Source organism: Gastrolobium bilobum, unplaced genomic scaffold (assembly GCF_033153095.1).
Source record: "Gastrolobium bilobum isolate Gb01-03AN ecotype WA unplaced genomic scaffold, APGP_CSIRO_Gbil_v1 utg23025, whole genome shotgun sequence".
Classification (NCBI taxonomy): Eukaryota; Viridiplantae; Streptophyta; class Magnoliopsida; order Fabales; family Fabaceae; genus Gastrolobium; species Gastrolobium bilobum.
This window is the reverse complement of record NW_026895869.1, coordinates 136,109-158,535: the sequence shown is the minus strand read 5'-3', so window position 1 is coordinate 158,535 and position 22,427 is coordinate 136,109. Positions and strand designations below refer to the sequence as shown.

Below are 22,427 nucleotides of genomic sequence, written 5' to 3'. Positions count from 1 at the left end.
AATGATACTTTTGTAAGATTTCCTCATAGAGTCTCTTTGTGGGTCTGTTCAGTGCGAGCTATACCCTTATAGGTCTACCCACGACTTTAGCTAAGACATCTCCATATCTGTAGCTAATGAGGTCTTTACCTTGTATCCGAATACAAGTAGATAAGTCGTGCTAGTCTTTTCCGAGATTACTGATCCCCATTCTTAGTGTCTCTAGACTAGGAACATAAAATTAAGAATAAACATCTGGTATCCTTAAATCCTCATGATCGTGATCTCATCACAGATACTCAAGAGATACCTATTTTATTTCAAGGGGTTTATCCAGTTGCTCATATAATATATTAACAATAATATTGAGACAAAATATGAAACATGATAATGAGTGCTTATTATTTATTTGCGACAATATAAAAAGGTCCACATATGTCCTACTCTAATCAAAAGATTATCTCTAAGACATTCATATACTAACATAACCTTAGGTTATGATGTGATGCAGTATCTGTACATAGATGATCAGTGTATTGGCATGGAGCCATTTTTAGTCCATTGTGTTGGGCAATTAGATATATATAGGTGGTCTGGACTTTTCTGTATTTCAAGCACAAGATAACTATGGGAATTAATCCTTAGTTAAGTTCAGTTTACAGCTGTTATGCTGTCCGTTAGACACTGTTCAGAATGATACGAGATATCATAATTGGATAGTATTTTGACTGTTAATTACAGTTACCGAAAGAGTAAATAAGAGGTTTGTGTAGGTATGAAACTGTACAGATTATAATAATCTAAAAGGGAATTAGGCGATGAAATATGTAAAGATAATTTTAAAAAAAAATTAAGCCACTAATTACATGGATAACGGTGATACTTTTATAGGTTAAGTCTTCCGCGTAAGCATTTAATTATGCAGTGTTTCTGTACCATATGCATGTTAACTAACCGGTCGCGAACTGCGTGTTACAGTATTGTCAGTGTGAAATTTCTCTAAGCTATTAGCAATCATAAAACGGGCTGTCAAAATCATACAATTGAGCATTAAGAGCAAAATTGTATTTTTAACAATTCATTATGGCATCACATGCTATTAAATTCTAGAAAGGAAACAACATATATTCGTTATAGAAATCTCATGCATAGTTGGTTTTTCATTTCCTTGATCTACATCCATAATAATTTGGGTTTTCTTTAAATCAGCGTTGCAGGCAAATGAAATCTTTTTTTGTCTAAGATTACAGGGCATCAGCGATCAGCACTGCCCTAGATATGGATTAGAAACAATTACTAGACATGCAAAATCTCACAGACACACTACTTCAATATATTCAGATTCACAACAATTACCTTCGCCCTTGCGAATCAAACTTATATACTAAATCATTCACCATCGAATGTCTTCAAGTAGTCAGATCAAAAGGCATCAATATGATCTACTTTGGTAATTTAATTATGTCACTAAACCAGATTAATGTTGTTCAGTGAAATTGACTTTTGGAAACCTTTTGATTACTTGGGTCAACCTATGCCAACATACATTATCAACTTACACTAATTATTTTAAGTTATATCTCAGATCACTTCAACAACAGGCACTCACTCAAACAGTAGATTTAAATCAACAATTAGGCAATCGAGGATATGACCATGTTCAGTTCAAAAGTAATCCAGACTTAGATCAACAGACACTGGTGTATATGAGAAATGAGTAAGTGATGCAATTCAGGCAAGAAGTAACAATATTATCTCAAGCGAGAATCCATTTAGCAATTTGCTTCAGGCTAAACTTCAACACCAAAAAGATTGTTATATAGACAAGTACACTAATTTGGTTTCGCATATACCAAGTAATCAATTTATTTAAAAAAAAAAAAATAATAATATCCGCAGCACATTTAAAATATATTACACAGCGCTTTATTGATCAGTATTTTGGCACAAATAAATATTTCAAATAGTACAACTTTGGCAACTTATGTATACACAGGCTTTAGTTCAAGTAAATTGAGGACAGATCTGCACTCACACGAATAAATTGATCAGTAAAAGCAACTTATGTATACACAGGCTTTAGTACAACTTTGGCAACTTATATATTACACAGCGCTTTATTGATCAGTAAAAGCAACAAGGTTGTCTATAAACACAAGTTTTGCATTCAAGACAAACCAGATCTGTATACACAGGCTTTATTAGTTCAAGTAAAATTGAGGACAGATCTGCACTCGCACGAATAAAGAAATGGCCAAATGATGCACTAATATAAGAATTTATCATCTAGTTTACTAATGAAAATCAATTGTTATGCAGCAGCAAAATGATTGTCTTGTTTCCAAAGTTCAAGCTAAATAGATCACCGTGGTCTATTACTACATTAAATCATTACTAGAAAAGGTCCTCCATATCTTGAAAAAAAATTTCTATAACACCCCATATATCCCTTTCCTGCATAATCTAAAATTACTATTTACACTTAGTAGAAATGTTTTTTTTCACATTCCAAATTTTTTTTTTATACATTACATTTGGGTTTACTGCTGCCAACCATACTGTTGGTTGCGGTTTCCACCCATCATGTTTGAGCCACGACCCGCAGCTGATCCACCGTATGGACCACCTTGGGGATAATTTTGAGCTCCAACTCCATAGCCTCCACCGCTACCACCACCACTACCACGAGGACCACCACCACTAGACCCATAAGGTGCACCCCTCCCTTGAGGAGGATATGGCCCACTTCCGTAACCACCACCACCCCCTCCTCCTTGACCTCCCCGATTTAGGTGATTGTATCCCCCGCCACCGCCAGGGTTCCCACCGGGAGCATATCTTCCTGGCCCACCAGAGGGACCTCGAGGCTTTCCATAATGATGGCTAGTTCCTGCTGCAACTGCTGGTTGAGAGCCATGAATTGGGTGGTTAGGACCTTGCCGCATCTGGGTATGCTGTTGACCAGCCAGCTGAATGGGGGGAAGACGAGTATGCTGCTGTGGATGCTGCATTTTAAGACGCTTGGCATTTTCTTCATTTTGCCGTTGCTGCTGGCGCTTTTTCTTAGTCTGGAACTCATGTGATGACTCATACTTGGGTAAACTAAACCACACAAGAGTAGTGGTGAGTTGAAAAATTATAGTAGAAAATGATTAATTGATGCAAACAACAAAGTTTAAAAGGGAAGGAATGAATGGTATAGGCATTTAATCCTATGAATGAGAGGTCATACCTCTTGGGATCACATGGTAATGGATCAGTCCAGAAATACTCGGCATCAAGTGCATCCTTGGCAGTAATTCTCTATTAAGAAATCAAATTGGCAGTGGTGAATATTAATGTTAAGATGTACTAGTAAAAAATGTTGACATGCAGATCAAGAACTGAGTTTTGGGCATAAAAGCACAAGTCCCTATGCTGAATAATAATATTATCATTGGATGTACTTCATGTTTTAAAAAATACATGCATATTACCTTTCAGTTTTTTAATAACAACATTATGCCATCAATTTTTTTACCATTTTCATCACACATAGCATAAGCCACTCAGAACCACAACAAGATGTATACAGTTATAATAGCTACAAGAAATTTCATAATATCACGATTATATCTTAAAATAGTTTAGAATATCTTATACAATCTCTTATGATTGGTTTTCATATTTCTTTATAGTTCATGATGTTTTTCTTATTTAACTAGGATTAAGAGGATATTATTTAAATAAATAGGGATTCTTACTTTGTCTTAAAATAGTTTAGAATATCTTATACAATCTCTTATGATTGGTTTTCATATTTCTTTATAGTTCATGAAGTTTTTCTTATTTAACTAGGATTAAGAGTATATTATTTAAATAAATAGGGATTCTTACTTTGTCTGTTGTAACAAATCAATCAAATCAAACCAATAACAATCTCAGATTATTCAATCTTTATTCTCTTTTTTCTTCCTTCCCTGCTTATATCCCTATAATTTCAGCATAATATCAAAGTGATAGCATTTTCCATGACTTACCTCCTATGAAGCACCGATACTGACACGGCATTTTCGACAAGTTCCCGACACGCGACGTCGATACGTTACTTCAAAAATAGTAATATTTCAATACGTTCTGATACGTCTTAGTATTAAATAATATTTTTAATATAGAATGTATTTCACATTAACAAAATATAATAAAAGGAAAATCATAAGCATAAATAATAGATTATCCATACTAAATTAATAAATACCTCAACTAGTGTGTGGATGTGGTTTGCTACTAATAACAATTTATCGACAATAATAAAAATATATTTGTTGTGGACAATTAAAAGCTCAAATTAACAGCACAAAATAATAAAAATTAATAAGCTCAAAAATGTACAGAATCACTGAAAAGCCCAAAATAAAAATAAAAATTAACATTAGAAAAATTAATTAAGCAAGAGAATGAAATGACAAAAAAAGAAACGGGAGAGACAAAGGCACGATAAATGGCATGCTGAATATGGACAAGAGACAAAGGCACGAGGAAAGAGAGACCGAGTGAGAGAAAAAAAACACAAACCGGGTGAGAGAGATAGAAGCAGCGTCCAGAAGATGAAAGAAGGAAGAACCGCGTCGTCGAGGAGAGGATGACATGAGTTGGTAGAGACGACAGACGACGAGGAGAGGAAGAAGGCGAACGTGAGTCGGCAGAAGTGAGTCGAAAGACGACAAAGACGATAGAGGAGAGGTAGATGGTAGACGGCAAGGGAAAGGTAGACAGCAGAGACGGAGATGGCAGTCAACAGAGCTCTCAACGATTTCGATTATTGATTTAGGAGGCAGATTTTGATTTCGATTTAGGAGGCAGGCGTTCATGTCATGTAAGTATAAAAGTGAGTCGGATTTGGATTTAGGGTATTTTTTTGGCCAAAATCTTCTCTTCAATTATTTAAATTTCACAAACCTGTCATTCGACCAAATCAAATTTGTTAACCCTGCTGATATGTAAAAATCCGTCTGGGACGCGTATCGGATAAGTAAAAAAAAAAATTGGGATGTATCGGTGCTTCATAGCTTATCTCATCACTATTCCACTACCAGTTCCATAAAATCTGGAGTTCTACTTTATTCCATTATTTCTTTCTTCCATCACATTAGTCGTCTATCTTGCTGTGTTTTTTCATCCGGCATAAACGAGATCTGAATCAGATGAGAGAAAAGGAAGAGAGAGAGAGAGAGAAGAAAGAGATTGTGTATTTCATATTTTGTAATCTGTAATGAACAGTACATGAAGACTTCTTATATAAAGAAACGATACAGCCACGTCACCTAATTCTGTTTGTAACAGCACAGCTGTTACTATTACAATAAAGCTAAGCCACTAAGCCAATTGGCTATTTACAAAAATATCCCTATCCTTATACACTAATATGCCCCCCTCAAACTCAGGGTGGCTGGAAATGAGAGTGAGAATCCACCACCATGAGTTTGTCTCGTAAAACAGCAAAGCGTGAAGCTGAGAGACCTTTGGTGAGAGTGTCAGCAACTTGATCCATTGCAGGAATGTGACAGACCCGTATATCCTTCGCAATAACATGCTCCCTAACAAAAAAGATATCTAACTCCATGTGTTTAGTGCGGGTATGCAGAACAGGATTGTGAGATAAGGAGACAGTGCTCAAGTTATCACAGAGAATGAGAGGAGGACTATGCTGAATCTGAAGCTCAATAAGAAGAGACTTGAGCCAAAGAACTTTAGCTGTAGCTAAAGCAAGGCTCCTATATTCTGCTTCAGTGCTAGAGCGAGCCACCAAAGTCTGTTTCTTAGACCACCATGATACTAGATTGGAACCAAAAAAGACACAGGCTCCTGAAGTGGATCTTCGATCATCCGGATCACTAGCCCAATCTGCATCACAAAAGGCTGTGATGGAAAATAAATGACTAGGATTGCAGGGTTGCATCAACAGGCCATGAGACAAAGTGCCTTTAAGATAGCGTAGGATCCTTTTCACAGCAGCCCAATGAGCTTCAAGTGGCTGAGCCATGAATTGGCAGGCTTTATTGACTGCATAACTGATCTCAGGTCTGATGAGAGTAGCATACTGTAAAGCTCCCACAATGGAACGGTATAGGAAGGGATCTGAAAAATAATCGGACCCAAACTTAGAGAGCTTGCAACCAGATTGGAGTGGAGTAGAGATGCCTTTTGCATCAGCCATATTGGCTTTGAGAAGCAAATCCCTGATGTATTTTGCCTGAGAGAGAATTAAAGCACCAGATGAAGTCTTCTGAACTTCTATGCCAAGAAAGAAATCCAGCTCACCAAGGTCTTTAAGAGCAAAGGAGATGTTCAGCTGCTGAATCAAAGACTGGATGAAACTTGAATTACTCCCAATGATGATTATATCATCAACATAGACTAGAAGAAAAACCACTATGGAAGACTTCCTGTAGATGAATAAGGAAGGATCACATTTGCTAGCCAAGAAACCAAGGTGCAGTAAGGCAGATTTGAGCTTGTCAAACCAGGCCCTTGGTGCTTGCTTTAAGCCATAAAGGGCTTTATGTAACCTGCACACAAGAGATTTATTAGGTGACTCAAATCCAGGAGGCTGTTGCATGTAAACTTCCTCCTCAAGGATGCCATTGAGAAAGACATTATTAACATCTAGTTGCCTGAGTGTCCAGCCAAAAGAAATTGCAACAGTCAGAACAGTTCTAATAGTGATAGGCTTTACAACTGGAGAGAATGTCTCAGAATAATCAAATCCTGCCTGTTGATGAAAGCCTTTGGCAACTAGCCTAGCCTTGTACCTATTAACTGAGCCATCAACATTTTCCTTAACTCGAAAGACCCACTTGCAGCCAATAGCTTTCCTATTAGGAGGAAGAGAGACTAGTGACAAGTGTTGTTTCTTTGAAGAGCATCAAATTCGGACTGCATGGCTGAAAGCCAATTAGGATTGGCCAAGGCCTGTTTGATTGTGCTGGGCTCAACAGAGGTTAAAAGTATTTGAGGCCTACATGTAGTTTTAGACCGAGTGGGGATAGAACGATTAGGTGAGGAAGGAAGGGGACCAGATGGAACATACTCAGAACCAGAACTCAGATGAGAAGAAGAGGAAGTAGAAGGACTAAAAGAAATAGCAATAGGAGAACCTGGACTGGATGTGTTGCTACTGTTGGAAGTAGATGAACTGTGATTGGAGCAGGTAGACGTAAGTGCTGGGAGAGGAGAGTTGTGCACTGGTGCTGAGGTTGGTGTAGAGGAGATACTATTAGGATCCCTTGAAGTGGTGAAGGCTGGACTGTCACTGTTTGAAGGTTGATGTGAGTCAGAATGAGTTGAAGTAAAGGTTGTGGGTGCCACCAGTGGAATTAAATTGGAGACAGAAGAGGTAGGACCAGGGGTAGTGCTAGTGTTTGTGTTTAAGGGAAACTAGGTAGAATAGGGAAATTTAGTTTCATTAAACAGCACATCTGTTGAGATAAAGAGTCTCCCAGAAGAATCAAGGCATTTGTAGCCTTTGTGACTTGGTGAGTAGCCAAGAAAGATGCATTCACTGCTGCGAAATTCAAGTTTATGACTGTTGTAGGGTCTTAGGAAAGGGAAGCAGGCACAGCCAAAAACTTTGAAGGACTTGTAATCAGGGACGGTGTTGTGTAATTTTACAAATGGAATTTCAAAATGTAAGGCAGCAGTGGGTAGAGAATTAATAAGGTAAACGGCAGAAATAAAGGCATGATCCCAAAATTTGATGGGTAAGGATGCATGAGCAAGAAGAGTAAGTCCAGTCTCAACTATATGTCTATGTTTTCTTTCCACCACACCATTTTGATGATGAGTGTGAGGGCAAGCTATCCGATGCATTATACCAAGTTGCTTAAGAAGTTGATTGAAGGAACGAAACTCTCCCCCCAGTCAGTTTGTAGAGCTTTAATAGTGGACTGAAAATGATTTGACACAAGTTTTTGGAACTGAGTGAAGATGGTTAAAGCTTCTGATTTCTGTTTTAGGGGATAAATCCAAGTGTAACGAGAATGAGCATCTACAAACGATATATAGTATGTAAATCCCATTGTGGATTTGACAGGAGCTGGCCCCCAAAGATCACTGAAAACCAAATCAAAGGGTTTAGCATACACTTTGGTTGAGGGAGCTGAATGCAAACGATGGATTTCACCTAAACAGCAGGCAGAACAGAAATCATCATTTGTTTTATTAACAGTAGGAATATTACAAAGTTTGAGAACTAAGTTGAGGGCCTCAGTGTGAGGATGCCCCAATCGACAGTGCCAAAGAGAGTACATATAGTTGGAACCTATAGCTTTTACAGAGCTAGAAGTTGTATTAGTTGTGGACTGTGTGGTTACACTAGTGGGAACAGTATGAGAAAAATCTAGGCTATTGTTTGGTGATGAATTACAAGAAGTAATTGTTGAAACAGAAACAGGAGAATGATGACTCGGTTGCTGACTTGAGTTGGGAGAGAGATGAACTCCTTGAAAGCTATATAGTCCATCTGGTCCTAAAACACCTTCCAACAGGACTTCATGAGATGCCTGAGATTTTACACAACAAGTAAGAGGGTGAAATTCAAAATAAACACCATTATCTCAAGCAAACTGACTCACACTAATCAGATTCTTAGTTATTGAAGGAACAAGAAGAAGATTGTTAAGGTGTAAAGAGGTGTGTGGTTTAAGTGGGGAAGAGAAAGAAGAACAGCCCATAGCATTCACTTTCAAACCTTGGCCATTCCCTATGTAAACCTGATCAGCACCAGAGAGTTGTGTGCTTTGCAACAGGTTTTGAGGATTGGCAGTCACATGCTGAGATGCACCAGAATCTGGATACCACTCAATTGCTTGAACATGTGAAGGAGTGGGAAGAAGACCTTGTCCTTGAGTTGGATTGGCAGTTAGCAATGTTTGAGGTTGAAGAGTGGTTACCAAGGCTTGAGGTTGATGAGGAGCAGTAGGTATAACATACTGATATGGCCTCTGAAACGAAGGCCGTGCTGGTGGAAAGTACTGAGGAACTGCTGGTGGAGAGAGTTCAGGTACAAAGTTCTCATCAAATCTGTACCAGCAGCTCTGAACTCCATGACCAAATTTATAACAAAGCTGGCATTGAACATTGCTATGTCCACGACCTCTAGCTCCTCTGTTGCTTCGAGTATAGGATCTGCCTCTGCCTCTTCCATAATTTGGACCATATGACCTCTGATTATATGCAGTTGGATCCAAATTTGGTTGCACAACATTTAGAGGAGACCTTACAGGTGCTAAAACAGATCTGTTTGCTTCTTTTGAATCAGGAGAGACCTTGTGCACAACATTCACAGTCATTGAATCAGAAAGAAGAGCTTCACTTTGTCGTGCAAGCATCATTTCATGAGACATCAGTTCAACTCGAAGATCATTGAGTGAATAAGGATTCTCACGTGCTCTGACTGAGGTGACAAAGGCATTGAACTCAGCAGGAAGACCAGCAAGTATCAGTTCAGTTTGTTCATCAACTGGAATTGCACTTTTAATTGCTTTTAGTTCATCACACAGAGACTTGATGCGTTTGAGGTACTCAGCAACAGATCTTCCACCTTTCTTGATGGTACGAAGCTCAGATCTGAGCTGGTGAGCTCTTGACTTCATCATTCCTTCAAAGAACTTATGGATCTGATCCCAAGCTTCATATGCATGGCTAACTCCAGGATTTCATTCAGAAATTCTTCTGAAATAGTGGAAAGAATCCATGAGAGAAGCATCTGATCTTGACGAAGCCACTCAGTATACAGATGATTGATGACTCCGTCAACATGATCTTGCTCCGAATCAAACTGACGAAGCCACTCAGTATACAGATTTGTTTTCATATTTTCTTATATTTCATGATTTATTTCTGCATTTGTCTTTTGTAATACATCCTTCATATCAATCCAATAACAATTTTAGATTGTTAAGATTTTATACTCTTTTCTTCCTTCTCTACCTAAGTCCCTATAATTTCAACATATACCATTTTTATCTTAAGCAATTTGTCAATTGCAAGATACATGACATTATTAAAGAACAATAGTAGATTCAAACATACAATTAACTTTATCAAATTAAAAAAGGTTGAATAATGTATATAAATTGGAATACCGCGTATCTGAAATACATAAAATAGTAATTCAACATTTACTTAGCAATTAATAGATCTGACCCACAAGTGATCAAACGATACCTGAGCAGGATCAAGTGTCAGCATTTTCTCCAACAATTCCAGAGCATGACGATCAAAACTATAACAAGTGACAAGAACAAAAGCTATTCTGATTATACAGATAAAAAAAAAAAAAAAAAAGAGTATGCATAATGCATTTACTTTTTTTTCTTGGGTAAAATAAAATATATAATTACTGAAGCTCATACTAAGATACTTACTGTCTGAAAGCTTCCCTCAGACGTCTTTTCATTGGTCTTGTTGGCTTAAATTGATTATACCAAGGAATCTTAGAAACACCAGGCCAATTCACCTCATCTGGTGCTCCACACATCTCAAAAATCTTATTTATTTGTTCTGGCTACAATAATTTGAAAAAAATAAAAATTACCTTTAAGCTATACTAAAAACAACTACCATGAAGATATACACCATAGGCCATACATAGTAAAAGTAAGAAATGGAATGAATGTAAGAACATATGTAACTAAATTTCTGAAAAGTATTGAGCAGGTTAGATCCAGCAATCAACCCAGACATCTAGCCCTAGTGAGTAATATATAAAAACCACTTTAAGTATAATGCAAACAACAGAAACACATATACATCATTGATCTTCAAAATAAAATGAACATTTTCAGATATAATATACAAACATTATTTAGATTGGCACCAAAACTCTTAAGCCATTTTGAAGAAAACAGAAAGGCTATGTAAGTAATATGAAAGAATCTCTTTTTCCAACCATTAATGCATACCTACACTTAGTACTGACAATATACTGGACAAAATCATAGCTGTCTAATAAACAATTTCACAACAATCATGCACAACTTTGCCCCTAATATAAGCAAGGATTATATATAGAGTATCACTAACCTCATCTTTTCCAGGAAAGATAGGCTTCCCATGAAGAAGCTCGGCAAAAATGCACCCAACAGACCACATATCTACTGCAGGCCCATACTTTGTTGTCCCTAGCAGCAACTCAGGGGGTCTGAATATATAATCAAATAAATCAACAGGTGTACAGGGCCAAATTCATAACACCTCCTGATTGAACTTAGCCAAAACTAAAACACAACTCCAGTGCATTATATCCGCAACATTAATTACCTGTACCATAATGTGATGACACGATTTGTAAGATTTGCATTGTGCTCAGTAGAAAATGATCGTGCCAGTCCAAAATCAGCAAGCTTCAGATTGCCTTCATTATCTATAAGAAGGTTTGATCCTGCAGCAGAACAAAATACATGAAATAGGAGAAATAGATCTGACAAGATCTAATACCAAAATCTTGCACATGTAAAACTTTGGAAGCAAAAGAGCACCTTTGATATCACGATGAAGTACATGATTTACATGACAATAGTAAAGCCCCGTCAAAAGCTGTTTCATGTAACACTTCGGAAGGAAAAAAACAACTCAGGCAGCAGTAAAACGAACAACTATTAATATATGAATTGACACTTATATTAACAGTAATACCTTAATTTGGGGAACTGTAAATCTCATCCCAGGTCGGTCAGCAAGACCAGTTAAATCATGGTCCATGTATTCAAAGACCATATAGATGCCACCTTTATATTTGCTACCATCTGTGCAATCCCAAAATAAAAATAAAAACAAAAACAAAAAGATGAAATCGAAAATTATGGAAATATGGGAATCCAGAGGGAGGTGATGAATACATTCGTACAGTCAAAACAATAAAGCATATCATATGATACACTCTAATTGATAATGAAATAATTGACTAATATTATGAGAATGAATAACTTGCCTGACCTCCCTTGTTCATCCTTCTCGGGGCCTGTCAAAAGAAACCCAAAACGTTAGAAATTAATAAAACATTCTATTTGAAGTTTATATCATTTTGATAACAAAACACATTTTGATCATTGAAAAATGTACCTGGAGAAGTCACAATTTCTTTCAACTTGATCACATTTTCATGGTGTAGTTTCTTTAGAATTTTGATTTCACGTATAGCAGTTATAGGAAACTGCAATGACATAATTTACAGTACAATTCAGAGGAGAAATTCATATTACAGAAACAGTAAAAGATTGCTACTGCAAGTTTGGATTCAGTCCACTGAATTGCACAAACAATCAGAAGTTTGAAAATGCAACAAAGAACACACCATGATGTTATGCATCCAAAAAAAAATAAGGGATTGCTTTTTCTTATGTCATTGGAGACAAGACTATCTCCTATAGAGACATCTTCAAGTGGGTCCTACACTATAACAAAAAGAAAAAAAAAAAAAAATTGATGGCTCAAATTTCGAAGGGTTTATGGCATGAGGTAAGCTCTCTCCAATGACACAAGAAAAACATTACCCATATAATAATTAATGAAACATTTAGCAGCAAGGTGATCAAAGATATACCCCTTCTCTCTCATTGTCCATTCGTATTTTCTTCAGAGCAACAATTTCACCAGTTTTGATCTCTCTAGCCATGTAAACCTGACTGCAAGCATAATGAAAAATATATTAATTAATATTCATCAAATATTATAATAATTTAAATTTTCTCTTTTTTGTCATTATATCTTTTTTATAAAATTAAGAAGAAAAAATTAGGAAAAAAAGAAAGTGGATGAAAGAGATTGTAAAAACACAATAAAACAACCTAATTTCATTAAAAATGACATAATTTGTGTAATTTAAAATGATAAACATTTTTTCCAAATAAAAAAAAAAAAAATTTGTTTTCTATTACATATAATATATAATTCCTTTATTCACTTACATACCTAATGCTTAAATTGTATACACAAACTAATTTCCAAGTCAATCCCTCCCAAAATAAATAACAAATTAAATCACGATAACATAAACCATAAAGAAATAAACAAAATCGGAGCAGAAATGGAAAAATTAAATCTATGAACGGCAATACAATGTAAAGGAACAAAACTGAGGAAGAATCAAGAACAAGCGATAACGTTCTGAGAATAAAAAAATAAAAATAAAAAAAACAGACCCATATGTGCCCTCGCCAATTTGCTCCAACTTCTCGAAGCAATCAACGCTTCTTGATCCCCACGAAGGGTATTCATTCACATTGAGTTGGCCCGGTGCTGCCAAAGCCATCCTTCAAACTTCTGATAGAGAAGGAGAAAGAGATGAAGCCGAAATTTCACAAATTGCAACAAAGACTGAAATGAAAGAAAACACCAAATAAATAAATAAAGGAAAAATATATATATCGAATAAAGAGAAAGGAGAAAATGGAAAGCGAGGAGCGAGTGATTTTCACGGTACCCAAAAGGATTGATGATGGTGATGATAATCTGAGAGTGGAAAGTGTGGGAAGTGAAGCCTAGGGTTTATAAACCCACTCTGTTTTTTTTCACCAATCCGAGTCACTCGGTTGGCACGTGTCGCGTACCTTTTATTTTCCTTGGAAATATGACATGCTCACGTGAAAATTCACAATCAAGATAAATTAATTATAATTATTTATTTAAAAAAAAAAATCTCTCTTTTTTAACTACTATTGATCTATCTATCTTTCTAGGGAATGGATCCAATTACCACCAAAAAAGTTTACAACATTTACAACCAACGTAATCACCGTTGATTTCCGTCAATCTAATATCATTTATTAGAAATTATTTGGTCGCATTTATTAATTAATTATTAATTCTAATAAATGATAACCGTTAGATTGACGGAAATCAACGGTGATTACGTTGGTTGTAAAGGTTGTAAACTTTTTTGGTGGTAAGTGGATCTGTTCCCCTATAGTTAAGATTTTCCATTTAAGGGAAAATTCACCAATGCCCACGTGGTTTGCTTCAGAATCACCTATGCTCCTGTTATTTTTTTTATCACATATGTTCCTGTGATTTGTAAAAGAGTATGTTTTTTATCACATATACCCCTGCGATTTTTTATTTTTTACAAAGCACAGAGATATATGTGATAAAAAAAATCTCAGCGGCATAGGTGATTCTGAAGCAAACCACAAGGGTAATGGTGAAGTTTTCCCTTCATTTAATTATATCATTTTTTTTCTTGGTAATTATGTCATATTTTTTTAATATGAAAGAATACACTCCCAATTCTCGTCTCTCCTCCTTTAGTATTGGAAAAAATTAAGAAATCTTCTCATATTTTTGTTTTGAACTACTTATACAATTATATTTTTTATTAATCATTCATTTCATATGCTTTTTTTATCTAAATTCATTCTTAAAATTGTTAGAAATTAAATTAAACTGCTTATTTTATCCTTCTTAAAAAAAAAAATAGAAACAAGTTTAGATATGTTGGAAAATTATAACACTAATAAAAAAGACAAAAAAACCAAAAACAAAATATGCCTAAATAAAAAAAATAGATTATGATGACAAAAAAAAGTATAAATATGTTGAAAACTTACAACAGTAAGCAAAAAGAATAAAAATAAAAAATAAAACTTGTTCAATCTAGTGGATAAATATGTCTAATCAGATACTAATGGATTTATCTTTGATCTAAAGGCTATCTCTCATGTATCTATGAAAGAGATACCTTTGAGGGTAGTAGATCATTGTGCACTAGGAATAACGTTGTTGCCAAGGGAGTGATGTGTGCAAATGACACCGTAACAAAAAAAAAAGTGTCATACTCGTAGCTTTACATCTTCTTTATAAAGTTTATGTCTAGATAGTAAAATTCTGGACCTTTAGTGACATTTTTGGGGCCCAAATTCATATCAATAATTGTTGTGTATTAAGATTAGTGACAATCAAATATTCTTTCCTTTACTTCCATTAAGGCGTCTTTGGGAGTCAATATTAGAAAGGAAGAGGAAGATGAAGGTTTTGCTTATACATTCCCGAGGATGGTTATACTTACTACTTCAAAATTTTACAACTCTTACTAATAAACTAATCATCTTTGATTTTCGTCAATCTAACAGTTATAATTTATTGGGTACACTTATTAATAAATTCTAATCGTTAGATTGACGAAAATCAACAGTGATTAGTTTAATAGTAAGAGTTGCAAAAAATTTCAGTAGTAAGTATAATCTCTTCCTACATTCCCATTATTTGTGAGTTTTAAAAATTAGGATAAAGGGATTGAAAAAATTTGTACAACCCTGTAAAACTCTTCTCATACTTGAAATTAAAATTTTCCCAATTTGGGGTTTGAGTGCAAAAGTATAATAAACCACTTATATACTCCTCTGAGAGGTTTTTTTAAATAGGTTTTTTTTAAAGTCTAAGTCTGTTCTATTTTACTATTTATAATAGGCCAAGTCTGGCCTAATATAGGTTAGGTCGTAGGCTTATGTAGGTTAGCCTAACTCATGTACACCCCTACTCCTCTCAAATTAAAACAATAATTTATTTTTCCGATCCAATCCAATATTTAGTTGTCGATGGCTGCTCTCTTCAATCACTGCCACATACTCCTAGCGGTGGATGGCGTCGACAGCCACTCTCTAGCAGAGTACATTCCTAACAACCACTGTGAGAAGAACCAGTGAGTCGTCGAAAAAAATGGCCACCAACATCGCCTTACTCAGCCGCGCACTTTCAGGAAAGATATCGGCCATGTCGCCTTAGAGACCTACTCAATTACACGTCTCGCCTTCACACTTCGTCGATATCTCTGATTCGAACTTTGGTTAATATCTCTTTGATTTTTCATTTAATTTTTTCTGTAAATTATAGTTTGTTCCTGTTATGGACCTACATAAGGCTCATATATCTAAAGGCCCAACAAAGAGCAATTACATGATAGTTGTACAAGAGGACAATTGAGCTTGCGAATAAAAGGCCCAAAACTCATATATCCACAGGTAAAACTCTAAAAATAGGAGGCAAAGCCTATATAGGTATGACCTAATCTCTCTCTTACTATTACGTTGTCACAGTGAACACACACCACCTCATTGGCTTACGTCGTTATTAGTTGTGTACAATGACCTTCCTTCTCTAGAGATCTACTTCATAGATACCTTAAAGAGAGAGTCCGGTAATATATTAATCTACTAGCCTTGGGCTAGACATCTCTTTCATACAGACAGAACATTGGTGCCGATTGTGGGGACCATAAATTTCTATTCCCGCGATTACCATGGCAATCAAGAGAAGTGGTTATCAGCAGCCACCTTCGTCGCATCTTGGGTTGCCACAAGACGTAGTGATGGAGGAAATACTGAGGAATGAAGTTAATCATAATAATCAACAGGTGGTTGACTATAATGTTGTTCGTGTGAGTGATGTACATTCTGACTCGGCATTGACTCTGGCGGTGAACTATCTACCAATCCGAGGTGTAGACGCTCGAGAAGTGCAGCCAGATGCGTTGCAAGTACCACCTGAGACAAATGTGGATCAGCGCATTGCTCACAGCGCGATCAATGCCCTGCTATAAAGGATCAAAGAAACGAATAAGCGTAACCAGTTTCATCGGCAGGAAAAGGCCCAAATCCGACAGGAAGATCCCCAGAGGATCCGAGACCTAGAAACAAGATTGCTCCAGGCAAGAAATTCGGATCCAAATCACGCAACAGCTCAGATCCTGGGTAATTTGCAGAGAGCAGAATCTCCCAGTAGGGTACATGAGCTAACCTAGGAGCGCGGTAGAAATGACCGTGATGGAGGAAGAAACCTTGATGAAGGAAATAGAGCTCGGGAAGAACGTATTTACCGAGATGATAGAGTTGACCAAAAAAGAACACCAGATAAGCACAACCGAGGTAGGCACCTCGGTAGAGAATATGGAAGGGATAACTTTAATAGGCCCATCTGAGATAATGCTAGCAGAGAAAATGCCCACTGAGATAGTAGAATTGGTAGAAGTAGGAGAGCCGAGTATGATCAGCCTGAAATAATGGTGGAAAGAGATCAAAATCTGATCTCTAGGAGTCAAGATGTCACTGGTATTCATAGGAGAAATATCGAAAGGGATAATATAACAATTGTCCCTTCGTAGACGAGATCGTTGACGCACCTTTCCCGGATAACCTTAACTTGGTAGAGTTGCCAAAATACGATGGAAGTCAGAACCCTCAGGTCCACCTTGATGTCTTTGATATGGCAATATATATCAAAGGAATCGATAAGCCATTGATTATAAGGTTTTTCACAACAACTTTGACGGGAGTCGTACAGACGTGGTTCTCAAACTGCCAGCCAACCTCAAACAGGGCACCAAACATACCCTACCATTTCTACGATTCTGAACAAACTACTACACCAATTCCTCTAAAAATTTTATAAAGTATACTAGACACCTTAAGATTAAATTTGACATATCATAGGCCTAATTTTACCAAGAATTAAGGGAGAAATAAATTTTCCAAAACTACCACCCGACAGCCCCCATGTGCAGGGCATTCTGGATAGTCCTCACTCAAACGCCGCTACTGGTCTGCGCACAACTCCAATGGCTACCAATTTTTGACACGACATAGTTGACATCTCAATCTTCAAAATGATGTATGGCAAGTCTATATTGGACATTTGTAGAGGGAGATATGCTCTCTCAAAGTTAGCCTAAAAACTGTCATTTTATATAAATTTCGACGGCACCTCCTTTGTTTATTCAACCTATCCCACTTTTTATTAAAAGTGTGTTATTATCATCAAATGGTACCTGATAGACAAGGGTGGCACTCAAGGACCAACAATGCCTTGGTGCTCTTACAACCCACAAAATTTATATCATTTACCTCAATTTACAATTCATTACTTACTTTGTCAAAACTTAAATAATTTCAATCACATTAATCCATTTGCATGCATTCTTTCAACATACACATAATCATCATCTAAAATAGGCATATTGCCCTTTCATCACATACATGCTTTAAATATTACACAAGATCCATGATTCATAATTTACAATCTTCCAAATGATAAATAATACAATTAAATCCTCCAAAGTACAACATAATAAATCAACAACTAGACTTAGACAAAATATGACATGAACAAATATAACAAGATGTATAATCCTAAAGCAATATGCAATGTTCATGCCCTAAGTCCAGCCTATGCCAAAAGTGACCTCAAAATGCAAAAAGTCCTCTAATCTCCAAGTGCTCATCCTATGGGCCTCTTGCCCACAGCTCTGGTCCCGGTACAACCACATGAAATAATGCCCCAAACACGGGGTGAGATATACAAATATATCTCAGTAACCCAGAGGTTTTGGAGATTACTCCGCCCAATGGCTCACTCAGATGTAAAATCAACAATGCATCATAACAATGTAAGAGGGATAAAGCAAGAGATTTAGTGAAGTATGGATGCATAGGGAGTAAACATACGATGCAGCTGGAATGGTCAAAGCCAAAACCACACAACATCCGGCCTATTAGCCTCGGCATATAGCCTATGGGCTCTCATCCAAGGAAGTGTTCTCAGAACTTCAACCAAGGCACCCACCACCAATACACCCGAGACATTCCTAGAGTGCTCCTCAACGGATAACAACTCCATAACCCCAGGTCAACTAGAACTCCCTCACGGAGACCTATCCAGTGGAAGTCCGTAACATCCGAAGGCAACTATCTACTGGCCAGAGATACGGTACATCCTATGTACCCTATATATATAAATGCATGAGTATGTTACAACTACATTCTTGACATACAACCTCCAACCACTACCCCCAAGGGACATGGTTGAGCACACATGGAGATTAACCCCAGTACCAAAGGATAACCTTGTTGAAACTCTCTCTCTAGGTAACTCCAATGAAGGTACAACCGAGCTTGGTCCAACCAAAAATGCCTACACACAGGTCATTCCCATATCAATTAGAACCACATAAAACCATACACTTGGCTATTCAAGTATTCATGCAAATTGTCATAAACACCTACCACAATTCTTTTAGTCAAGGACCAAAGGCAATCAACCAAGCTCATTGTTCAAAGCTCACGTCCGTGGGAGGCAACCTACAATGACCACACAAGGATCATCAATACAATTGTAACTCAAGTTGAATTTGAAAGCAAACATTTCCCAATCCCATATACATAAGTTCGGTCATTTGGCCTCAAAATACCTAACCATGTTGTTAATTTTATTACAATGTCTTAATGGTTTCCTAAGCTCACCACAACACCAATTCAAGTCCTCAACTTCATTGAATTACCACTCAACCTCAACTTTCCCAATCTTTTTTTCTTTTAGGTCAAAAATTCAACACTTTGGAACATCCAATGGTTTCACTTCCAATCCACATGCGTCACACCAACACACAACCTATTTAAACTTATCTCACAACCATACAACACCAATTACATGGTTTTTGAATCATCCATCCTTATTTCTCCTTGAATTGCCGAATTGTTCATGGATGCATACCCAAGGATTTTCAATTCAATTCAACACTTTCACACATCATACAATCCTATAATTAACTCATACAATTACTCAACAACTCAATTATACAATCCCACAACAATTCCATTTCACAAAATCTTGCATACCCATCAAAATTTTGCCTAAGTTCTCAAACTTTTCATCAATAATTTTTGTGACTACAAGCTTCTTCCAAAGCCTCCAAGCACAAACCGTCTCTATCATTTTTAAAACTTCCATTGCAAATCTTTACCAAAAATTCTAAGATTTTACTATGTTAAATTAGATATCACAAGCTTTCCAACGACATATTTTATGTCTCAATCGGATTTGTATAACTCCAGTTATGTTTTTCGTAAGTTAACGGAATTTTCCACAGTAAGGAAGCAACTTAAAACTCAAATCGTGATCAATCCACTTGTCCAATGGATCTGAAATTTTGTAGGATTGTATCCCTATATGTTAGCTTCATATAGGTCCAAACCTCATTCAATTTGGAGCTCTGTAACTCAAGATATTGCGATTTTACCAAACTAGTGTGTTGCTGTCACATTTGCACTAGGCAATCGATTACCATATAGAGGGTGATCGATTACCCTTCATGGTAATCAATTACCACTCTAAGGTAATCGATTACCACCTGTGCAGAACGCGAAATTTTTCTGCATAATTCGAGCTCCAATGGCCTCCCAAGGTTTCCACCTTCGATTTACCCACAAACAGAAGTTCAAACTACCATATTACATTGAAGTTAACAACTTTTTACTTGAATCATCAAAGTTTCCCTTTTTAAAAGACTCAAAACAAGCTTTGTTCATGAATTTACAAAGGAAATGGTGAAGGGTTACCTAAGGGCCTTTGAAAACAGAAAAATAAGATAACTTTGAGTGCTTTGAAGATGCTCCAAGCTACTGACTTGGTGGTGCACGAAAATCACATTCAAAGGTAGGTCTTTTCTTCACAAAAATTGGTTCTTGAAGCTTCCAAGAGTGTAAATATTGGCTCCCACACCCTAAGCCCAAGTGGACAGCCCCACAACACCCCCAAAATAGAACCTTGAATTCCCCAAGAATGGATTTTTCTTTCACTAATCACAAGCTCTCAAGGGTTTAGAGGATTAAGAAGAAGAATGAAGCATAAAAGTGTGTTCTTTGTGAACTTCCATGGAGAAAGGCACAATCTTTCTTGAGAGTGGTGGAGAGAATGTTCAAGGTTTGAGAAAAAAAAGGGCTGCACAGATTTTCTGATATAACCTAGGGTTTTATGCCCTTTAGCTATTTATATAATTGTGCCCACTAATCAATAATATTAGTTCTAATAGCTCTGCTAATTATTTTTCTATCAAATTTTATATTCTTAACCTAGATATTTTTCTAGAAATTATCATATTTTTATTATAATTTTTCGAGACACTTCATCCGTACGCGTTTTATACTGCAAAATAGCCGGTATTAGTTTTGACATCACTGCTTATTATTTTTATCCCAAATTTGATATTCTTGACCTAGATATTTTTCTAGGAATAATTATATTTTTATTATAATTTTTTGAAATACTTCACAGGTACACATTTATACCGCGAAGCAAAATTGGTATCTGCACTTTTCTCAGAAAAGCGATTTAAGCATTATTTGACCTTCTCGATAATTATTCTAATCTTTCTATATTTATCCAAAGTCAATTGTAGAGTTATTTCCTAAACTCATAATTAAATTATTTAAATTTCTAATTTAGTGGTGCAGGTTCTTACTCAACACACCAAAAATGAGGACTCAAAGTCAAAAAATAAATAATGAGACTGGTTCAAATACATATGTATAAATTTGAAAATCACAAGGACAGGTAAAGTTGAGTGATAATAATGTCTAATGCAATCATTAACCTTAAACTCAATTCAAACCGTCTTATGTTCATAGACCCCTTTATTTCCTAAACCCCAAGTCAACATGTTATTACATATGGAAAGGGCACAAGCGAGGAAGCTCAGATTAATACAAATATTCAAATTCAGAAGCAAAAATGTGATGATTATTAATAACGTCACAAAGAAAAACACATGATGGATCGCATGACAGTCTTTAAAGTTTATACAACCATTCATAAAATCTTGATGACCATCAATTGTTTCTCAAACATAATGCACTGTTTTCTTGTCCATGCGGTCTGCACATAAGAAGGGGATCATATCAAGCACATTTTTTTTTTTTATCTCATTCACATGTTTAAAATTGAAGAGCAAATATATCCCTCTATCAAAGAGATGGAGGGTCACACCTAAACTATTCACAAAACGAAATTCACACTTTATTGAACACAACCATCCAAAGAGTGATTCCTCATTTTTTATTTTTTTGTCAAACATATAGTGTACACATTACAAGAAATTGGACGTTTAGCCATGTTTATTTAACCACACTTACTGATATGATGTGACGGAAAAGTAAAATCCCAAATTTACAATAAACGTAGTGAAATTATTTATTTTACTTTTTCTAAATTATAAAAAATCCGATCTAGCTTCACATTTTATCCTTAACTAGGATATGACCCATGCCTTCGCACGGGATGGTGATTAGTAAAAAATATAAAATAAAATAAAATAAAATAATAAAATTGATATTTTTTGGAAAGCAAAAATAATAGACATGCATTGTACATTAAGAAGCATGGCAAGCAAAAAGAAAATAGAGTAGAACAACCAACATTGTGGATTAATATTCAACAATGTGCATCCATAATTTTTCAAGTTTTATATTTAACCTGTCATTAAGAAACAAATACAAATCATTTCACAGTGATAATAACAAATCTTTAGATTATAATAAACACAGACAAAAAGATAAAATAATTACAAATAGTAAGAAAATAAAAACTTACATGTTCAAATGAGTAATAGATAATAAGGTCACAATGCTCTCAAATATATCAGGAAC

At 36.0% G+C, this 22,427-nt stretch overlaps 1 protein-coding gene across 1 annotated transcript; it reads right to left on the bottom strand.

Annotated features, from left to right (window-relative positions):
* Positions 1 to 2,300: 2,300 nt before the first annotated feature.
* LOC133296507 (cyclin-dependent kinase C-2-like) lies at positions 2,301 to 13,528 on the bottom strand. The gene is made up of 13 exons (XM_061495507.1): positions 13,442 to 13,528; positions 13,161 to 13,335; positions 12,563 to 12,644; positions 12,082 to 12,172; positions 11,951 to 11,980; positions 11,656 to 11,765; positions 11,499 to 11,571; positions 11,281 to 11,401; positions 11,044 to 11,161; positions 10,386 to 10,525; positions 10,186 to 10,243; positions 3,212 to 3,282; positions 2,301 to 3,081 (listed from the first exon to the last, which is right to left on the bottom strand). Exons 2-13 carry the CDS (start codon positions 13,268 to 13,270, stop codon positions 2,520 to 2,522), a joined length of 1,566 nt encoding a protein of 521 aa, XP_061351491.1. The 5' UTR covers positions 13,271 to 13,335; positions 13,442 to 13,528; the 3' UTR covers positions 2,301 to 2,519.
* Positions 13,529 to 22,427: the final 8,899 nt, after the last annotated feature.

What these genes read in the sequence shown, in the direction of transcription:
- LOC133296507 (XM_061495507.1), bottom strand. Translation starts at nt 13,270, where the DNA reads ATGGCTTTGGCAGCACCGGGCCAACTCAATGTGAATGAATACCCTTCG. An exon ending in AGAAATTGTGACTTCTCCAG is followed by an intron (nt 11,981 to 12,081) that starts GTACATTTTTCA and finishes TTCTTTTGACAG; the next exon opens with GCCCCGAGAAGGATGAACAA. An exon ending in TCTTTCCTGGAAAAGATGAG is followed by an intron (nt 10,526 to 11,043) that starts GTTAGTGATACT and finishes AAATTATTGTAG; the next exon opens with CCAGAACAAATAAATAAGAT.